This window comes from Polypterus senegalus, chromosome 11 (assembly GCF_016835505.1).
Source record: "Polypterus senegalus isolate Bchr_013 chromosome 11, ASM1683550v1, whole genome shotgun sequence".
In the NCBI taxonomy this organism is placed as follows: Eukaryota; Metazoa; Chordata; class Cladistia; order Polypteriformes; family Polypteridae; genus Polypterus; species Polypterus senegalus.
The window spans coordinates 164371202-164390147 of record NC_053164.1 but is presented as its reverse complement, the minus strand read 5'-3'; the positions used below and the strand labels follow the sequence as shown (position 1 = coordinate 164390147).

Genomic DNA, 18946 nt, shown 5'->3' with positions numbered 1-18946 from the left:
ATAGTAACGGTCATCCCCTTGAAAAAATTATATTCATGCAGCAATTAATAATATGGTTATAATGTAAAACACTTCAAACAAACCTGCAAAATGTACATTTTCTTTGTTTAAGTTGACTTCTTCAATGGATCTAACACTTACAACATGGGGCACTACAACACACATACACAAATATATTTTAGTATTGTTTTAATATAGCCTTGAAAATTGTTAGTATCTGTCCTCTATCCAAGCCACCCATTTACAAAAGAGATTTACAGGCTTGGGCCAGAAGACAAAAAATGAGACGGAAAGAAAAGCCACACTGTGCTTGCCACACTGCCACACTGACGTTCGTTCATACTACTACAGTTTAAAAGTGCTACCCAACCTGATGCCAACTCTTTCAGATGGGTAGTGAAACCGAAAATGTATTAATGGATACAGGAAAAAAGTTGAGACATTTATTCGGACAGTGACCAAGTTGGGGATTGTTGATCTGTGAAGTGGCAGTAAAATAAAAAAAAATTAAAAACCTGATTACAAAATATATCAAGAAACAACAAAAGGTATATAATGATTAATTTATGAAAACTCCATAGAATACTTTCTAATACATGTTTTTCCTTCAACAGTCATGCTAATGTCAGAAATTTGTGTGTTTTATCACCTATACTTTGTGCACATATTGAAGCTGTTTTATGGAAAACGCAAGCACACGAGTAAATAATTGTCAGCGGTTACAATTTAAATGTATATTTGCAGTATATACTGTATCCTGAAATGCCAAATTAGAAATGAGAAGATGATGAAAAGTTATTTTTTGCTTAATATACTTTAAACAAACTGATCACAAAATTTCCTAATCAGTTTGACATTGTTGTTACCCTAGAGTGGCACATATCTTGGAAGTCCTATCAGGTTTATTTGGATTTTAAAAAACCTAAATAATAATAATAATAACTTACATTTATATAGCATTTTTCTGGCTACTCACAGCGATTTTCATAGACATACTTAAAAAAAGACAGTGTAAGCGCTTGATTTTTTTTTTAATTAGTGGATGAGTAAGGACATAGTAGACAAAAAAGTGATATAGAAGACTTCCTTCAATCTCTTTAAATAAACTGTGGACAGTTTTGTAATTCCAGTATTAATTTACAAGCAGAAGACGGGGGCACACATTTCTACAACATAGATCAAGCTGTGGAAATAAGTGTCTCCTCTGCTAGAAGGGATTAAGAGACACACTCGATATGAAGGTGCTGATAGGCTTATTAAAGAAACTGTGCACAAGTTTAACTGCCTGGTGTTCATTTTGTAATGGACCACAGCAGATGAGGAATGCTACAGGCTGCTAAAAGTTTTTTAAATACATTTGATGAGTTTTAATCTCCCATGAAAAACGGTGCACAGAACTCCTGTGTGTTTTATAGGATAATTGCACCTGCTGTGAAAATGAGATTCCTCTCCAATGTACAGGGTTGAAAGGGTGGTTGTGATAGGAAATTTATTTATTTATTTATATAGAACTATGCGTTTTCATTCCAATAGTTTTAATGACTCACATGGCGGAGGTGAAATTTGAGATCAACAACAAAACCCTTCCAGTGGATTTTTTCCCCCTTTTTTATTCCCAGGAAAAACCACCTGTGTAAATGTTTAAGAGCAAGCTGTCACTTATAGCATGACAATGGATTGCTACATTTATTTTAACGAGCTGTCTTTTAAATGTCTTTGTAAAGTGTTACTGGGTGTCGAGCAATGTATTATTATTACTGATATTTTACTAAATCTTACTATCCACGTTTCTTTGTTGATGAGCCCTGTTGAAGAACTTTTTGGTAACAGAACAGTAAACACGCCAAAACGACTGAAAACACAACTGATGTCTGGTATTTTCCGATATCATTTTAAAAAAGTTTACTGTCCGCTCTCAATTACAGAGCACCCCAGTAAAACGTCAATAGCATTTAATACACTTGCAGCCTTAGAACGCAGACATCAGGACATCGCTGCGCATGCATGTTTGCTAACAGATATGACAGCATTTTGCACGGAGCATGCGTTAAAACAAATTGATTAAGATCAGCGATTTTCAACAGTTTACATGTTTGCCGTACGTTTTTTAAAGCAAACTAATTAAAAACTTCTTTGAAGAAATATGACACAAAATACGTCTACGACGCAGATTCTATACCATTTTATATTATTTTTACATCATTATTTTAATAATACTAGGCTGACCCGCCTTTTAAGGCGACCTACTTTTAAGTTGACCACTTCTTAAGGCAATTCAATATGTAGATCAATTTGATATTTTATACAAACTCATTAATTTGGTTATATTGCATTTGAGCGGTATTACTTTAATACTCGTAGTTTCTGTTATTTTTGTGATTAAATTTCTATATTGAGGTCGCCCTTTTGAACCCCCCTGATATTTACTACGCGGTGAGGCATTTGTACTCCATCAACATTAATTATTTCCAGAGACATAATTTTGTCTATTTTTCCAGCGCATCGCGCACAAAAGCAAGGGAACGATGGGAGCACCAGAACTCTGCTCACATCATGTTGCTTCGTACCGCAAGCTGCAAGTAGTAAGTCTGTGATAAGCGGAATACCACTACGCTTTCCACTCACGAGATGGAAGGACAATCCCGACCGCTTTTATATAGTAAGAAAGAAGAATAAGATATTGCACAGTCTGGAGTAGAAAATAATCTTTTACCTGGAAAAACGAAACTAAAAATCCCATTGTGCATTGCCAAATGGACGGGGCGTGTGTGAAACTCCGCGCCTGCGTAGCACTCATGGGACGGAAGGAAAATCCCGACCACTTTTATATAGAAGGATACATACACTATACGAGTATGTGGACTATAATGCAATACATGTATGATTTTGTGCATTTTAACCAGTTGACATCTCTCAACTTGTTAAAAATTTGTATATACAATAATCAATTTTTACGAACCTTTACTTCAATAATATAAACATTATGTTTGTATTGCGTGTGCACCTTGCTGTGTAATTATTTCAATGAACTCGTGGTACTGTCGAGCACATAGTGTCCCCATTTATACCACACTACGCAGCGGCTGAATTTGATCAGGCATTCACACATATTATAAATAATATTATTATTATTATTATTAATTCATTATGTTTTTATAGCTACTTTCTTACTACTCAAAGCAATTTGTAAAAAATGGATGTTCTTTTTAAATGTTCTATATAAAAAAAATTACCTGACTTGACATAAATCTTCACACTTAATTGAAAATTCAGCTTCAATTCATATAAAAACTGAAATTAAAACAAATGTCAGACCTATTATTACCTTTAGTAAACATAATAGTTAAAAAAACAATACTATAAATAGAGAAAATGGACAATTTGAGTAGGATAATTGTCAAGACGCGAAGTGGTGGCTCTGAGGCTAGGGATTTGCACTGGCAATTGGAATGCTGCTGGTTCAAATCCCATAAAACACCAAAAGTGACTCTACTTCATTGGACCCTTGAGTAAGGCACTTAACCTGCAATTGCTCCATCCTGGGTATGACGTTAATCTGCATGTAGGCCCTCTTACCTGCAGGGAAAAACCTGTGGGTTGGTGGCAGAACTGAAACTCCAGCCACCATAAAAAAACCTTATACTGTTCCATTCCATCTTTACTAGTGTAGCGGCACTCGGGTCCTAATCTGGGATCCTGAGTTGGTTTGTCATGTGGTGGGTACAGCAATGCACTGTATCATTGCATGCTCCTAACCTCTCTCTCATAATCAGCAAAAAAAAAAAAAAATGTAATGAGTTTTTCATAGCTGCTCTACTTATTAATATTTATGCCATGTTATTATTTGTATTTTATGCAACTCCGCCATATGCTGGTATTTACTTTATTAATACTACTTTAGTAGTATTTATAATGAAAGCTATAGTTACCATCCATAAACATTACATTCAAATTTGAGCTGCTTCTGCCTGAATAAACTACTTCTTGATCAACAAGGCTATACTTGCAGTGTTGTATCATACAGTATGCTGAACTATTACAATCTCCCAGATTTAAATTCACTCTATGAGGGACTCATATTTTCATACCAGTGGATCAAAGACACAATATTATTTTCATACCAGTGGATCAAAGACACAGTATTTACTGCTGCCTCACAACTTCAGACTTGTAAGCTCTTGGTAAGGAGTTATCTGTGAGGAGTTTATTCAGTCTTAGTTTCTGCATGGGAGATCCGAATGGATTCTGGTTGATTAGCAACTATGGCTTACCCCTGTTTGAGAGTGTGGAAGTACATTATTCAGGCTGATTTAGGCAACCCAACTTGCAATATACACGTATGTTCCCTATTAAGAGCATGGTTTATAGTGGCTAGCGCTACTTCCTCAAAGTTCCAGAACACTGCATTCTCATCCGCCCAGTCAACATCTATGTTGTGCCTGAATCTTTTCCAAAGTGTGTCAGTTAGAGCCCTGCATGGGTCTCTCTGATTGCATCTGACCTGGGCCCAAAAGAATTCTGCAACCTGTCCCAAAGTTGTTCACAGATATTATTAAAGACAAGTGCAGGAAAATAGCCATTTGTAAATGTATACTTTATTTAAATTAATAGTATAAAATTACCAAAAGCAATGTATTTAAAGGTGAGCAGCAAAAAGTAATGTGAAAGTAGTTAGCTTGCTCACAGCATATTGCTATACAAACATAGCATTCCTCTGCCTCTTTATTAGGATAGAATAGTATTAGGATAGAAATAGGAGGAAATTGCATGAATTTTATAAATTTATTTCTCTAAATAACTTTTTTGTCCGTTTTTCACATTGTATTATTGTCACTGTTCTCTGGAATATAAGCAAATAATTTCATTGTAAAATGTACACATAACAATAAACCTGAATTTTACCTCCAATACAAGTATTTTTTTATATTCACATACACAGTACCATAAACAGTCCCTTTGACTTGAAACTTACATATTTTAACAAACTTAGTTCCCTAATATCAATGTTTCTATTTTAATATTTAACTTAGTAACATTATTCTTATTATACATTATTATACCCCTTGGGGTTTATTAAAAATGTGACATTGTTGCACTCTCCTCTTTATAGCCTCTTGTTCCACCAGCACTGACACAACCTGACATCTTGAACTAATTCACAGTTCACTCTCATTTGTAACTGACTGGTGTCACCTCACTTGCATGAGCACACAGATCGTTCCTCCACAATACACGTAAAGTTTATTTATAAAATTGAAACAATGTTTCTGATGATGAATTTTACTTTATCAGCAGTATATTTACTTTGTGGCTGCCATACAGGAACTTTTATTGTTAACACATTATTTTTCAATCAGTAATGACACCACAGCATGATTATAAATTCTCAGGTGTTTGTGGCAATGTTCTGAATAAAACATGATGTAAGTAACCTTACTAGTTAGTAAAAAATGCTTACGTTTTCTCATAGCTAGTATAAATTGTTTCTAGAACTAAGTTCATTTTTTAATGTCTGTTAGGTAGCACTGACTCCTTCCTGAATAATTCCAACTACAGTACTCAAATAATTAAGGCATCAGAATTTCTAAGCCTCCTATCTCTATGCATCTCTATGTAAAGCCCCTCTTTTATCATGTTGTTTTAGTCCACTGAAGGGATGTCTGTGCTTTATATTCAACATCTGACTGACTCAACAGATAACTGAGGAATAGTCCGACAGTGTGCTTACATAGCAAATTGACATTTTTTTTTTTTTACCATTCGTTAGGAGCTCAGGGCAACTTTCCATTTCATGGCACACTGCACTGACTTGCTGCAGTTGCTTACTGTATATTAAAAGTTTCTAACTCCAAAATATAATTGTTTTAAATACTGATTGCAGGATAGCTGGGTTAAGATCAGTGTTAAAGTTGATTCAAGTTTAATTTGTTTATTTAATATTTTAAAGCTCATTTGTTTAATAAAAAAATCAGTTTAAAGAATTACTTTTCATCAGTTGTCATGTACAGTGCCTAGCATACAGTATGTAAGATCTTACTGAAAATCAAACGGCTTAAGATCAAAGAAGTCACAAGGTTGACAGGTTTTAACTGATATATATATATATATATATATATATATATATATATATATATAGAAGTTTAACAAATACAACAAAATGCATATGTACGAGGTTAAAATGGAAATCTGTTCAGACAGCATACATTTCTCAGCTGTTCTGGAAAAAAGTAATTTATTCTTGCAGCCATTTTCTTTTATAATATTATTATAACTTAACAGTTAAAAATGCATAGACATATGAAAAAATGTCCAATCATAAACATAACATGTAAAAAACAAGAGTTAAGATGCATCCAAAATCCCCAAAGCATTGTGATATAAAATGCCTACTGTATTATTGTTCCTCATTTTAATTAAAATACTAAAAGTTAAGCAGAAATATACACAGAAGATCAGCAAACATATTTTAGAAAAACACTAATACATACTGTATTTGTCAAAGTACTGCAGAAGGTATCTCTTTTTGTCTAGTTTTAGGTAATTCAACATTCTGTTTCCATTCAGAGTTATGGAGGGTGCATTATAAATGTTCCAGGTAAGCAAAATTGGTGGGCACACTAACAATGTTGTGTAAGAGATCACTGTGAGTTAAATGCTAATCTAATCCAATCCAATGTTTCTCCAGATTAGAAGTACTGTATTGCTGGAGGGTATGCAAGCTTCAGACAAGTCCTTTTGCTCCTCTCCGAAAGAATTGAGTACTCTGGAATATTAATTAATAATGGGAAATTTTGGTTTAGGGTTTTCTAATACAAAGAAAGCAAAGATGAGAACATTAGAAAAAAATTGACAAGAACAGGCCATTCAGCCCAACAAAACTTGCCAATATCATCTACCTTTCCTACAAAATAACATCAAGTCAAGTTCTGAATGTACCTAGAATCCTACTGTCTACCACACTATTTGGTAACTTACTCCATGTCTATTCAGGTCCCTGTGTGAGGAAAAATTTAAAAATGTTTGTGAAATATTCCCCTGAATGTTTTCAGCTATAACCCTGTGTACTTGTTGAACCTATTTAAAGTAACAGCCTCGATCCACTGTACTTATTTTTAAAATAATTTTAAAAACCTTAAATCTTAATCTCTGTTTGCTTAAACTGAAAAGGTTCATCTTTAATCTTTCCTTATAACTCATCCCTTGCAGTCCTGGAATCATCTTATTGCTCATCTCTGACTCTTTTTGTAGTCCTGAGATCAAAACTACTGCTGGTGAGATCTTACTAGTGTATAATGTTTAAGCATACCCTCATTTAACTTGTTCTCTACACATCATTCTGTGTAATCTAAAATTCTTTTAACGTTCATAATGGCTTCAGCGTCTGGAAGTTATTAGTGACAAGTTACTGTAACTATGACTCATAAGTCCTTTGCATAAGCAGTACTTTCATGTTTCAGACCTCCAACTGTGTATTCAAATGTAACATTTTTACTTCCTATATGTAATACTTTACATTTGCTTACATTAAATTTTATCTGCCACAAATCTAAGCCTGTAATGCTGTCCAAGTCTGTCAGTAATAATTCAATGGATTCTAAATTATAAAGTAAAATTATGACATACTGTAGATCCCGTTATAAAAGCCGAGAATTTTGTCCTAGATTTTTGGCTTGGAGTTTGGGGGTCGGTTTATACAATGAGTATCGTTTCAGATTCAAGATTTCCAGCGCAGTGCCGGTTTTGCCGATGAATACGGAAGTAAATAATGACGAAACCACAGAGCCATCTTTCAGATGAAGAAGTAACTTTGCATGCCGGTACTTTAAATTAAATAAAGAATTTATTCAAAAAAGTGTTTTAGTTGTTGATTTTATTAATAAAATTTATAATAAATTATCGTGAAGTTTAAAATGAAATTTTTTATTTTGATTTACAACCAACATCTTGCGTTACGAAACGGATGCGGTCACGTGTATCGCTTGCGATTGTAAACAAACAACCGAGAGCGTTAGTAGCGTCAGTCGGAGCCCAGATACATGTGTTTGTGGATGTAATTTCCATCATTGCAGTGATTTACCTATATATATATAATTCATTAAGACCACGCAAGCAAGACACATAATTGCTAAGGAAGGAAGAGAAGGTAAAAGAAAGCGATCGCAATCGAAACGAAGATGGACATTGTGTGGAAATATCTCCTCCCTTCCTGCAGCCCAAAGATGTCAAATTAAATGGCGAGTACAGTATGAAATTATTTCTAGAATAGAATTCCTTTTATTGTCACTATACGCATCTATAATGAGATTAAAAGCAGCTCCTTCAGTGCAGAATAAAGTTCTGTATAGGGCTTGTATGGTTATTTTTTAGCTTTAGCATAACGGCGGATCTGCGGCCCCGCTTCTGCTTTCTTTCCCTCCTCCGTCTGTGTCGTCTCCTAGACCCGACAACAATCCAAGGAGAGCCCGCTGGTCTCGCTATGTTGTCTGGGATGTTGTGCGTGTGATGAAAAACACTCGAAACAGATGTCTGCCTCTGGACACCGATGTCTATAAGGTTTTGAATGGTGTAGTGGATATTCGCCGAACCGATCGTGCACAAACAAGGACAAAAAAAAAGTACAAAAACAACAAAAAAAGTGCACTGAAAAGGAGAGCCCTGAGCCGCTGCGACCATGCGCGCCGCCATGCTCCTAGCTTAATCGAAGTAGGCTAGGCACTATTTATAACGTTTTAGTTAGTACATTAGAAAAATTATTGGTGTTTTGGTAAATTATGCACATTATATTATATATCAAAAATGCCGGCAATCTCAAATTCTCGCCGATAAACATTATAAATATACCCGAAGAGACACTTTTAAGGAAATTTAGAAAATTTTGCTTGGAGAAGGGGGTCGGCTTAAATACCGGTCATCGGCAAATACATGTAATTTAGTAGGTAGAGAAGGGGTTCGGCTAATACACCGGGTCGGCCTGTATTCCGGATCTACGGTATGCATTTTTGTCAATTGCTCAAAAAAAGTCCAATAGATTTTGACAGGATCCTCTTCTCATAAACCTATTGCTGTCGTTTAATATATTATTGTCATACAGGGATCATTTATTTTAGATCTGTACATTCTGTTATGAACACCAGATAGGCTGGATGTCCAGAATGCTTATTTTGAGACCAAAAAAAAAATGAACTGGAAATGGAAAACAGGTTTATTAAAATTACCAAAGGAGCCCAAACTAAAACACAAAAGCAAAAATCTTAAGTCAAAATAATTTAAAGCAAAAGGTCCTCCCTGACTAAAGCTAAACTTCATAGTAGCATTGTGTGGTATACTGGTACTGAAAAAGTGAACTGATTTTAAGAACTCATATTAGGAATTAACTCAAGAACTTCAATGATAAACTCTTGATCATTCAATTTCAGTGCATATATTTTGACCAGACTTAATTTTAGTTTTTCGCAAAGCCATAATATAGCATCAGGGTCCACTTATATCTTAATAAATGGGATTGCATTGTGAATGGTGATGGCAAAGGGGATTACAGTGTGAATCAGAATTACACTGTTTGTTATAGGTAAAGTGAAATACTCATCCAATCAAATCTCTTTTCAACCAGATCTGGTCACTTGTAATTAAACGAGTTTCCTGCAAAAATGTTATACATGGCCCCAAAAAACTAAAATGTGTGAGTACTTTTTCCACGTGGAGCTCATGGCTACAACCTGTGACATTTCAGTTTACTAACTTTAATATACCATCAGTGCTATATGGTCTGTTTTTCAGAATCATTTTACAATATAAAAGAAGAAAATGAAGACCTCCCTAGATTTTTTAAATTTTCATCAAGATTCCATATGTTCTAGAACCAGTGACTTGGACAGAATATACGCTTGGGCAGAAAAGTAAAAGGAAAGTAAAGGAAGTAAAAAAGTTACATTTGAATATACCATGTCTGAAGTTTGAATTTACACTTATTAAAAGCAAGAATCCATAGTGATTTGTCAATATCTACATCAAGACAGTGTACTGAAGCCATTAAGAAGGCTAACAGAAAGTTAGGTTACTCTGTATAGCTCAATGTGTAGAATACAAGTCCTAGGTTATGCTTAAAATACATATCTCACTGGTGGGGCCTGATCTGGAGCAAAAGAAAAGCTTCAAGAAAGAACAACTAGACTGATTCCGGGACTGTAAGGTATGACTTATGAGGAAAAATTGAAGTAGTTGATGCTTCACTGAGTCAGCACCTTAATGTAGTAGAGTGATTTGTGTGATCAATCAGAAGGAGTTGTGCACTACTGATTGGGGCACCCATGTCAGCAAAAGTAGAAGTGAGGTCCTGACTAAGACTGACTCAGTGACCTCCTGCATCCCACAAAGAATCCATCCAAAGTATTGTAACTTCCTGCTACCCCTCGTGATTCTGTAGATGGTTTGCCACTTGGAGTCACAACAGAAAGTTAAGTGGTATGATTGAGGATTGTGCACCCTCACTATTTCTAATATCAAAAACACCTTTGTGCAGACTCTTCCTTTCATCCAATTTGCAGAGATGGGCAAGAGATAGAAACTACCACTGGGCGATGGAGTGGAATCTGCACATATTGTGATATTGGTGTGATAGTCGTTCAGAGGCAAACCTTGAACAAGTGCCTTGTCTATGTCCTGCCAGAGTGACTTGGCAGCCTTTTTTAAGAATAGCAATGCCTACCCCTAACTGGGAGGGAACAATAAAAGGTGCCCTAAACAAAGTTTGTCCCACCTATACTTGGCCAGGCAACCACACTTGGTAAGTCATCCCTAAACAAGAGGTTGAAAAACTTCAAAATCTCTCATCCTCATTTCTTGGATTATCAGTACACTTATGGATTTGATCACTACAGATTAACCACCTCAGAGAACAGAGCTCCAGTGTTACAAAGTAGACATCTGCTCACTCAGTAAAAGAGTCTCGCTAATGAAGAATCCATCACCGAAATCATAGCTAGGAATGCATTCATCTGGAAAGCACAGCTACTATCAGTATTCTGGATCCATGGAATTAGCCTTGCTATCAAGAATGAGCTCCTCCTGAAAATCCCAGAGTACCCTGTGTGCATCAGCTCACGCTTAATGATGCCATGTGTGACAATGGTGAAAGGTTCTCATATGATAATCATCAGCGCATTGGCTCCCACACTGAACTTTACAAAGGAAGAAAATGAACACTTCTTTGTTTCCCTGGATGAAGCAGTACCAAACATTCCTGCCTTAGACAAGATTGCCTTATGTGGAGACTTTAACACAGGAAGGGGCTCTGACATCTAGAAAATGTGATCGGGAAACATGGAGCCAGAAACATGAACGCTAAGTGGCTATGTCTCTGGTCTTTCTCTGTGAAGCACCAACTGTCCATTACTGTGAATTTCCCCTTGGGATTAATAAAGTATCTATCTATCTATCTATCTACTAAAACAATGTTTCGGCTTCCTGACATACTCCAGACAACACGGATACATCCTCGATCAAAGAACTGGCATTTTCTGGATTATGTTCTTGTCTGTCAGAGTGATCTCCAGGATGTTGTGATCACTTGAGCGATGTTAGGAGCATAATGCTGTGCAGACCATAAACTTCTCTGGTCTATCCTGCATGCTGCACTCAGACCACCTACTGAAAGACAACCCCCGAAGCCATGCCTTATTGTTGCAATGTGACCATTGACACAAGACGCATTGACAATTCAATGGAAGGACAGAATCCCAGTTGGGAGGATAGGATCCCACACACTAAACATCTGGAATGCTGCACTGCAGTGTCTTCCACTATACCAGGTATGTTATTCTCATAGATGAGTTTTGGGTTCCCTGGGTGGTCCTGTCTGGTGAACTTGCAAAAGGATCCTGACCTTGAGGTGGTCCTTGCTTGATGTGATTTCTCAAGGCCAGTTCCATACCACAAAGGCAGCTCGAGACACTTGCTAGGGATTGCGTACTTTGTAGATGAACCGTCATTGAAGGAGTCTGTCACTTCAAGCAACAATGGACCCATCAATAAGAGGAGAATAGAGTAGCAAGACATCTTTATCGACATCAACCTTCTGTACCTGTGGGACAATTCCCTGTGTTTGCAATTCCTGAATTAGGCTGCCTTCCTAAAAGCAAACACACAGGATGGGGAGTGCCAGAGATAGAAAATGGATGGGGAGCTTCATCATCGGATGAAAGGATAGTCATGACTAATTGAAGAAGTTGAACCTAGCCTTTTTAGTTTAAACTAATGGGAGATTAATAAGGAATTAGTACATTGGATACAGGCTGCTACTTTAAAGGGGACAAATATGAAAACATTTTAAGTGTAAATATTACATAAACATTAGGAAATTTTCCTTTACAAAGAGAACCATAGACACATGGAATAATTTACCAAGTAGTGTGGTAGACAGTAGGAATTTAGGGACCTTCAAAACTCAATTTGATTTTATTTTGAAGAATTTAGGAGGATAGGATTGGCAAGCTTTGTTGGCAAGCCTGTTCCCGTTGAAATATTAGTAATGTTCAAAAATATATTACAAATTGCTGAAGTCTGATTAAGTGAGGAACAAATATTTATTGATGATGTATCCTTGCCAAGTTATCTGGAAGGTGGAATGCCAGCAGATGTAGTCTGTGCTTAAGATAGAAAACGTAAATACGAGCCTCTAAAAAATAAAGCTCAAACACTGGTATTAGACTTGTCAAGAAAAGATTAGATTTTATGTACAAGATAGCCCACATTCAATTTTGTTTTGAGAAATAAGTTATTATTGGAAGGACTTAATTTTTGTCATTAAACCTTTCACCAAATTTGCACAGCATTTCAGTGAATGGAGTCCTTGCTGGCCAGTTATAATTGGAACCAGGGTACTGATGGACTATTTCTGGGTTGAGGTACAACAGCAGCTCATGGTTTATATACCCACACAAATCGAAAAGCAGTAGACAGCTGTTTGGAAAAGGATGTCCAGAGCTGTTCTGTTATGCCATCTGGTCCCAGCTGCCTTGTTGGTTATGACTTGGCATAGAAATATTTCCCCTTCAGCTATGTTGATGTCCACAAAAATGTTACCCATTTTTTCACAGCATTTCCCTTTCCTTTTTATTTTCTTAAATTCTGCCAAAACCAAAACGGGTGCTGTGCAGTGTCATCACAGTGATATAAAATAACACATATGTTTAATACTGTAATATGTTACATTTTTGGTTAGGCTTTGGTTGTTTTAGAAATCAGACTTGATCTGATCTGTTGTTATGGCTGAAAGGATCAAAATGGCTTGCTATTGCTTTTCAACATTTCACCATTACTGTACGGTTATTAAGGGCATGAGACCCAGTTCATCAATGTCACACTACATTTCTTGACTATAATAAAATCAAGCTGCCTCTTGTGGAGACTCCTGCACAGCTACATAAACTCAGTTTCTTCTTAAAAATGAAGTGTTTTGGACTTCTTTTAGATGCCTAAAAATATCTCTAACACTCTTAACTTTGTTAGTTATATTGCTACAGAAAATAAAATGTTATTTTGTCATCAGTGTAACATCTCAGAAACAGACAGATTCAGATGGTTCCAAAAGGAAATTTTTTAAAGTAGCAATGCAGAGAATTTACTCGAGCACCATATTAGCAAAGCATACAATTATACAACTCAAAATTATATATCGAGCACATCTGTTTTGTCTAAAACTCTCCAAAATGTTTCCAGGGCATGATCCAACCTGCAAACACCGAAACCAGCCTCACTGGGTCACATGTTCTGGGCCTGCACCAAATTAACATTATTCTGGACAAAAATTTATAATTACCTTTCAGACAGCCTTGGTCTCACAATCCCTCCTAACCCATTAACAGCTGTTATTTGGGGTTCTTCCAGATGGGTTTAAAGTGGAGAAAGACAAACAAATTGTGATTGCATTCACTACACTTTTGGCATGCAGACTTATTCTGATAAACTGGAAGAACCCATACTCTCCTCTTTTAAGTCAGTGGGAAACCGATGTGTTATACTACAGTATTTGAAATTAGAAAAAATCGAATCTCAGTTAGAGGATCTGTACAGACTTTTTTCAAAACATGGCAGGATCTAATCAGTAATATTTTAAAATAAGCTCATAAAAGCATAGAGAATTTATTAATTTAGGTATGTTTACAAGCCTTAAATTTCACGCTGTTTGCCTTGATCTCTCTCTCAGGGGTGGGGATCGATTTGTCCTTAACTCAATTTTTTCTTTTTGTAAAAACTTGATTGATTTGTATGGATTGCAATAAAAATAATAAAAATATAATAAAAAAAAAGAAATTATTTTCTTTCCTCTCTTTTGAGTTACTGATTCTTTCTGCACATTAGCTTTACAACACAAAATACAAGAGGAGAAGCAAGACACAATTGCACAATCATGCACACACTACTCACATTCACCCATCTTTAGGAAAGAAAAAAATGCTAAAATAACATTATTAAAAATCACAGCAATCAAGTATTCTAGGAAAACAGGAATAAAGGGAGGCATACCTGGTACGCCTCCTTTCAGAGGCAGAACTGAGGTGATACTGTTCTCCATTTCGGAATCCTGGTCGAGGCCTTTGTAATTTGATTTCTTTGAGGGCTGCAGTACACTCCGGAACACTCTGTGTCCCATTAACCCGGTTTGGTGATGCACCCACACTAAGAGACCGGGTCAGAGAAGGAGACTGACTAAATGGCCAAGGAAGGCCCTTCTGCTCTTCCTTCAGGGCTAGATAAACACAATAACATGAGCTTTCAGCCAATGATCTAAAAATGTTTATGTACTATACTATATTAGCCTTTTGTGTCAATAAAACAATTATGAAAAGACCCCAAACAAACTTATAAAGTTAAGTAAAGAAGGAAGCACACACTTCTACTTACATATTTGTTGGCTCCTAATGTACTTGTTTTAGTGTTCCTTTTTATCATTAAATCCTTATTCAACCAAAAATAGTTTTAACTTTTATAAAAGGAAAAGCTTATATCCAAAAATTCAATATACTGTTTAAAGGTATCTATTTATATATTTTTTCTCGTTTTATGGCACACATAAGAACTTTGCTCATCCAAAAATTAACAATAGCTCAGTTAATGAGGTAACTTAACTATTAAAGCACTCAAGTCATTATGTATCTGTTAACTATGGCTGGTAAGCTGTTACATAAAGTTTATAGAAGCAAAAAAAATTGTATTTTAATAACTTACTTTTAATTGACAACTGGCTGAGAACACCACATTATAACACTAAGCCTTAGAATTGCCTTGGGCAAAGCTGCCAAGCATAAGTAAAAAATGTTAACCTAAGGCTAGATGGAAAGTCCAGCTTTAATAGCTTAATGTTCTCATATACAACATCATGGGAAGGGTAGCATAAACCTGTAAATGAGACCTCCTGTGACTGTTGCAGCAGAAACAGTTTTTAAGAGGGTTCATTACAGCACCACCCTCTAAAACTGAAAGCATACACTTGAACTGGTTTTTCAATAATTAAAAAAAAAAAAAGTCATAATGCTTCTTCGAAAATTATGTACCACCCTACAAGCTCAAAAGCAAGAATACTAATATGCAATAGTGATAGCTTCCCAGTTTACAATGTTGTTTTATATAGACTTATCTTGAAGAAAACTCAATAACTCTGCTATAAGACCTTGTTCAAACAAAAACCTCATTCAGCTGGAATGTTTCAGCTCAGTACCCATTTGGTGCCTGTGGTGGAGTAGCTTCTCTAGGCTTGTGAAGCTTCAAAATTACATTTTAAAAATAAAGACATTTTTTGGCTTAATGTTTTAAATTACATGTTCATGTGAAAACTCTGAAAAGACTGGAAAGGCACAGAGATATAAACCAAATGGTGGCCACAGACAAAGAAATGTAGGGAGTGAAGTCTTGGTTGCAACATCTACAGTCCTAACACAAGGAAAGATGGGAATCACAGTAGCACAGCTAACAATGAAAAAAAACAGAAATGCCCTTTGGTATTTGTACAAAGCTCCATTGTGTTGCATCCTTTAATCTGTTGCTTGTGAAAATATTAACTCATTACAGTTTCACTAATTTTCTTCTTGAGAACAGACTGCTGGTACTCAAGACCAATAACAAACATATGTGTAAAACTGGCATATCCATTACCTATAGTTTTTTGCAGTATTCCAAAACAAAGGTTTAAAATATTACACTTGCTAAAAATGTGCACATTATCTGGTCTTACTATAGCAATGTATTATGCATATCAGTACAACCATGAAATACCCATGTCTTACTTTAAAAGGCACCTTGTGTCTATGATCCAGCAGCCACAAGTGTTCGTAGCCTGCTATTTCCACAGACTGTATTCTGTACTGACGTTGCATCTGTGACGGTGACTAAATGCTTTGATTAATGATTTTTGAGAACTATGGTTATTTATTAATGAATAAAGTCCACATGAATTATTTTGAGTCACATCTATTTACCTTTTACTGTTTTTCAGCTTTGTGAAAGTATTGTTTGCATTTTCAGAGCAATTAATATAGGCAAACAATCACATCTGATCACAAAAAATAAGATTAACAATCAAGCCTTTGTTGGCTCTATAATAACATACTAGCTTCTATTTGTCAGCCTAGTGTTAATGTTTTCTAAGAATTATTACAAATAAATCTTTAGTTTTGCCCAAAAAAGTTGATGACTATGCCTGAAGGTGGGTATTGACATTATGAATTATGGAAATACAACAGAGCAAATTGGACTAATACATGATTAATAGGGGATGCTGTAACTATGACAGGGAATACAATACACATGCAAGGTATGTAAGACATTGAATGATTTTCTGTGGGTTATAAGGTCACAAGGTGACACAGTTGTTAGTGTTAATGGTTTATTATACTTGGTTCATAGTTTGGTTACGGTCTGCCATTAAAAATCTGTATACGCTTTCATGATCTCTTTTTGTTTAAATTAGGTTTTCCTTTAGCCTCCAATTTCTTAATACACACTCTTAGATTTATTGGCCCAGTTCAGACATTTGCTTGAGTGTACCTTGACATGGAAAGGTATTTCAACTAGGTTTGACACGGACCTTGGCTTGAAATAGCTGAAAGACTCACAAACCTGGCTATAATTTAAAGCTATTAACTGGCAAATTTGATTCTTCCCTCAATTTTGGAAACCATAATTTACATACATTTTTTATGGCTTCCTTATTTTACCAACAATGTTTTTATTATTTTATAAGGCTGCTATGTGAATGCCTAAGGTTTTGTAGCTACAGATCTTCTGGCTTCAATACAACATAATGCTTCAATATCTTAGCTGCTTTTACCTATAAATATATTTCTCAGTTAAACTTGTACATAACCAAATTTGGTTATAGACCTTTTCGCCTTAAGTGGATCTTTAAGGATGAATTTATTTTCTTGACAGATGTTCTCTCCAAACTTCCAGCATGGCCTCACCACAAGCAGAGAGCTGCTAATACTGAAATATTTTGAAGACACCAGACAATTGACCCATCCCAACCTACACCTAACTTAGTCTGGAAACGAGAAAGGTACTTAAGGTACTCATAACAGGCCAATGGTAAAGTTGGTGGTTAACCTAATCAGCCAGTATGTCTTTGGGTATGTGGGAGAAAACCCAAAGTACCAAGAAAAACCCCCATGCATACACAAAGAGAACCCTTAAAATCCACATGGGCAATAACAGAGTGCAGGATTTGAACGTAGAATGCTAGATCCGTGATACAGCACCCCTAACCACTGTACTAGTATTCTCCCCTTATTCTTTATTCTAGTGATTAGCAGGTTTTTATCATTATTTACTGGAGAAGAAAGACTAATAAATAAAAGTTAGAAAAGACAGCCAGGTGAAAAAGAGTAGAAAAAGATCTTACCCTCTCTTTCAGTAAGTGAATAGGGTTTAATTTCCCCTTCAGTTTTTTTAGGTGGTAATTTCCTGACTGGAACTTCTGACACAGTGTAAACAGAAAAAAGGTAAAGTAAAGGAAAAATACAGAAAGAAAAGAAACTAAATGAGCACTGTAGAAAGTGAAATGGTTAAAATTGCAGCATTCCTAGCTATTTCCATTATACAGTAGACGTAAAGTTCATGAATTAATAATGTACTGTAGTATATTGTACTAAGTATGTTTCTGAACAAGAGTTATCGGTTACAGAATAGTAAATACCATTAATCTTAAAAGTGTCTGTTAAAATTGTTGCATTTTGTCACAACCATTCACATTAAGGGAATTCCAAAATTTCTGTTGAGCAAATAAAAATATTGTATGGTAAGAAATACAGAATATACTAGATCTTGATTTGAGTTTTAACATTAATTGTATTTACCCAGATTTTGGCAATCCTTTATCCAAATGAGTTTTTAATAGCAGATTTTTTAATGATCTTTTTATTATACTGTAACTGTTATTGTGTCTAAATTAATGTCTGGAAACAGCTTTTAAAAAAGTGTGGCATTATATTCTGTGATGTGCAGCATCAAAATCAAAGAATACAAACCAAAATATACTATAAAAAAAATGATAGGAAGAAAAACTGTCTCTATGCACCATTCACAAGATATAGATTTCCTTGTCCAAGCATGTCTCCTGCCTTTCTGGGATAATAACAGGTGAACATATAAAATTCTACTAGTTTGTTCCGGGCCACCCACTTGGACTTGTCAAAGTGGAGAATGTTTAGTACACCACCCTTAGGAGGCTCTAAAACGGCATCCCCTCTTTAGCTCACTGGTTTTTCTTTTTTGCTCTTGGTGAGGCAGCTAACGGGTGACCATTAAGCAGATATGTGCTCCTGCTCTAAAGTCTTTTACTGATTGTATGACAGACTTATTGTCTATAAAAGCTCCTCCTTGAGGACACTAAAATCTTGTTTGAAAATCAGCCTTGGAAATTTACAAGGAAATTCAATCACTAAATATTGTTGAA

At 35.6% G+C, this 18946-nt stretch overlaps 1 protein-coding gene across 5 annotated transcripts in view; it reads right to left on the bottom strand.

Annotated features, from left to right (window-relative positions):
- atat1 (alpha tubulin acetyltransferase 1) overlaps nucleotides 1-18946 on the bottom strand; it is an 86910-nt gene that overhangs the window by 24962 nt on the left and 43002 nt on the right. For 3 of the 5 annotated variants that reach the window (XM_039770018.1, XM_039770013.1, XM_039770015.1), the window contains 2 exons: nucleotides 17894-17974; nucleotides 14524-14746 (listed from right to left, as the gene is read on the bottom strand). In XM_039770018.1, the coding sequence (XP_039625952.1) occupies nucleotides 14524-14746; nucleotides 17894-17974 (304 nt within the window). The remainder of the gene's footprint in view (nucleotides 1-14523; nucleotides 14747-17893; nucleotides 17975-18946) is intronic. The other 2 variants (XM_039770014.1, XM_039770017.1) reach the window with 2 other exon arrangements.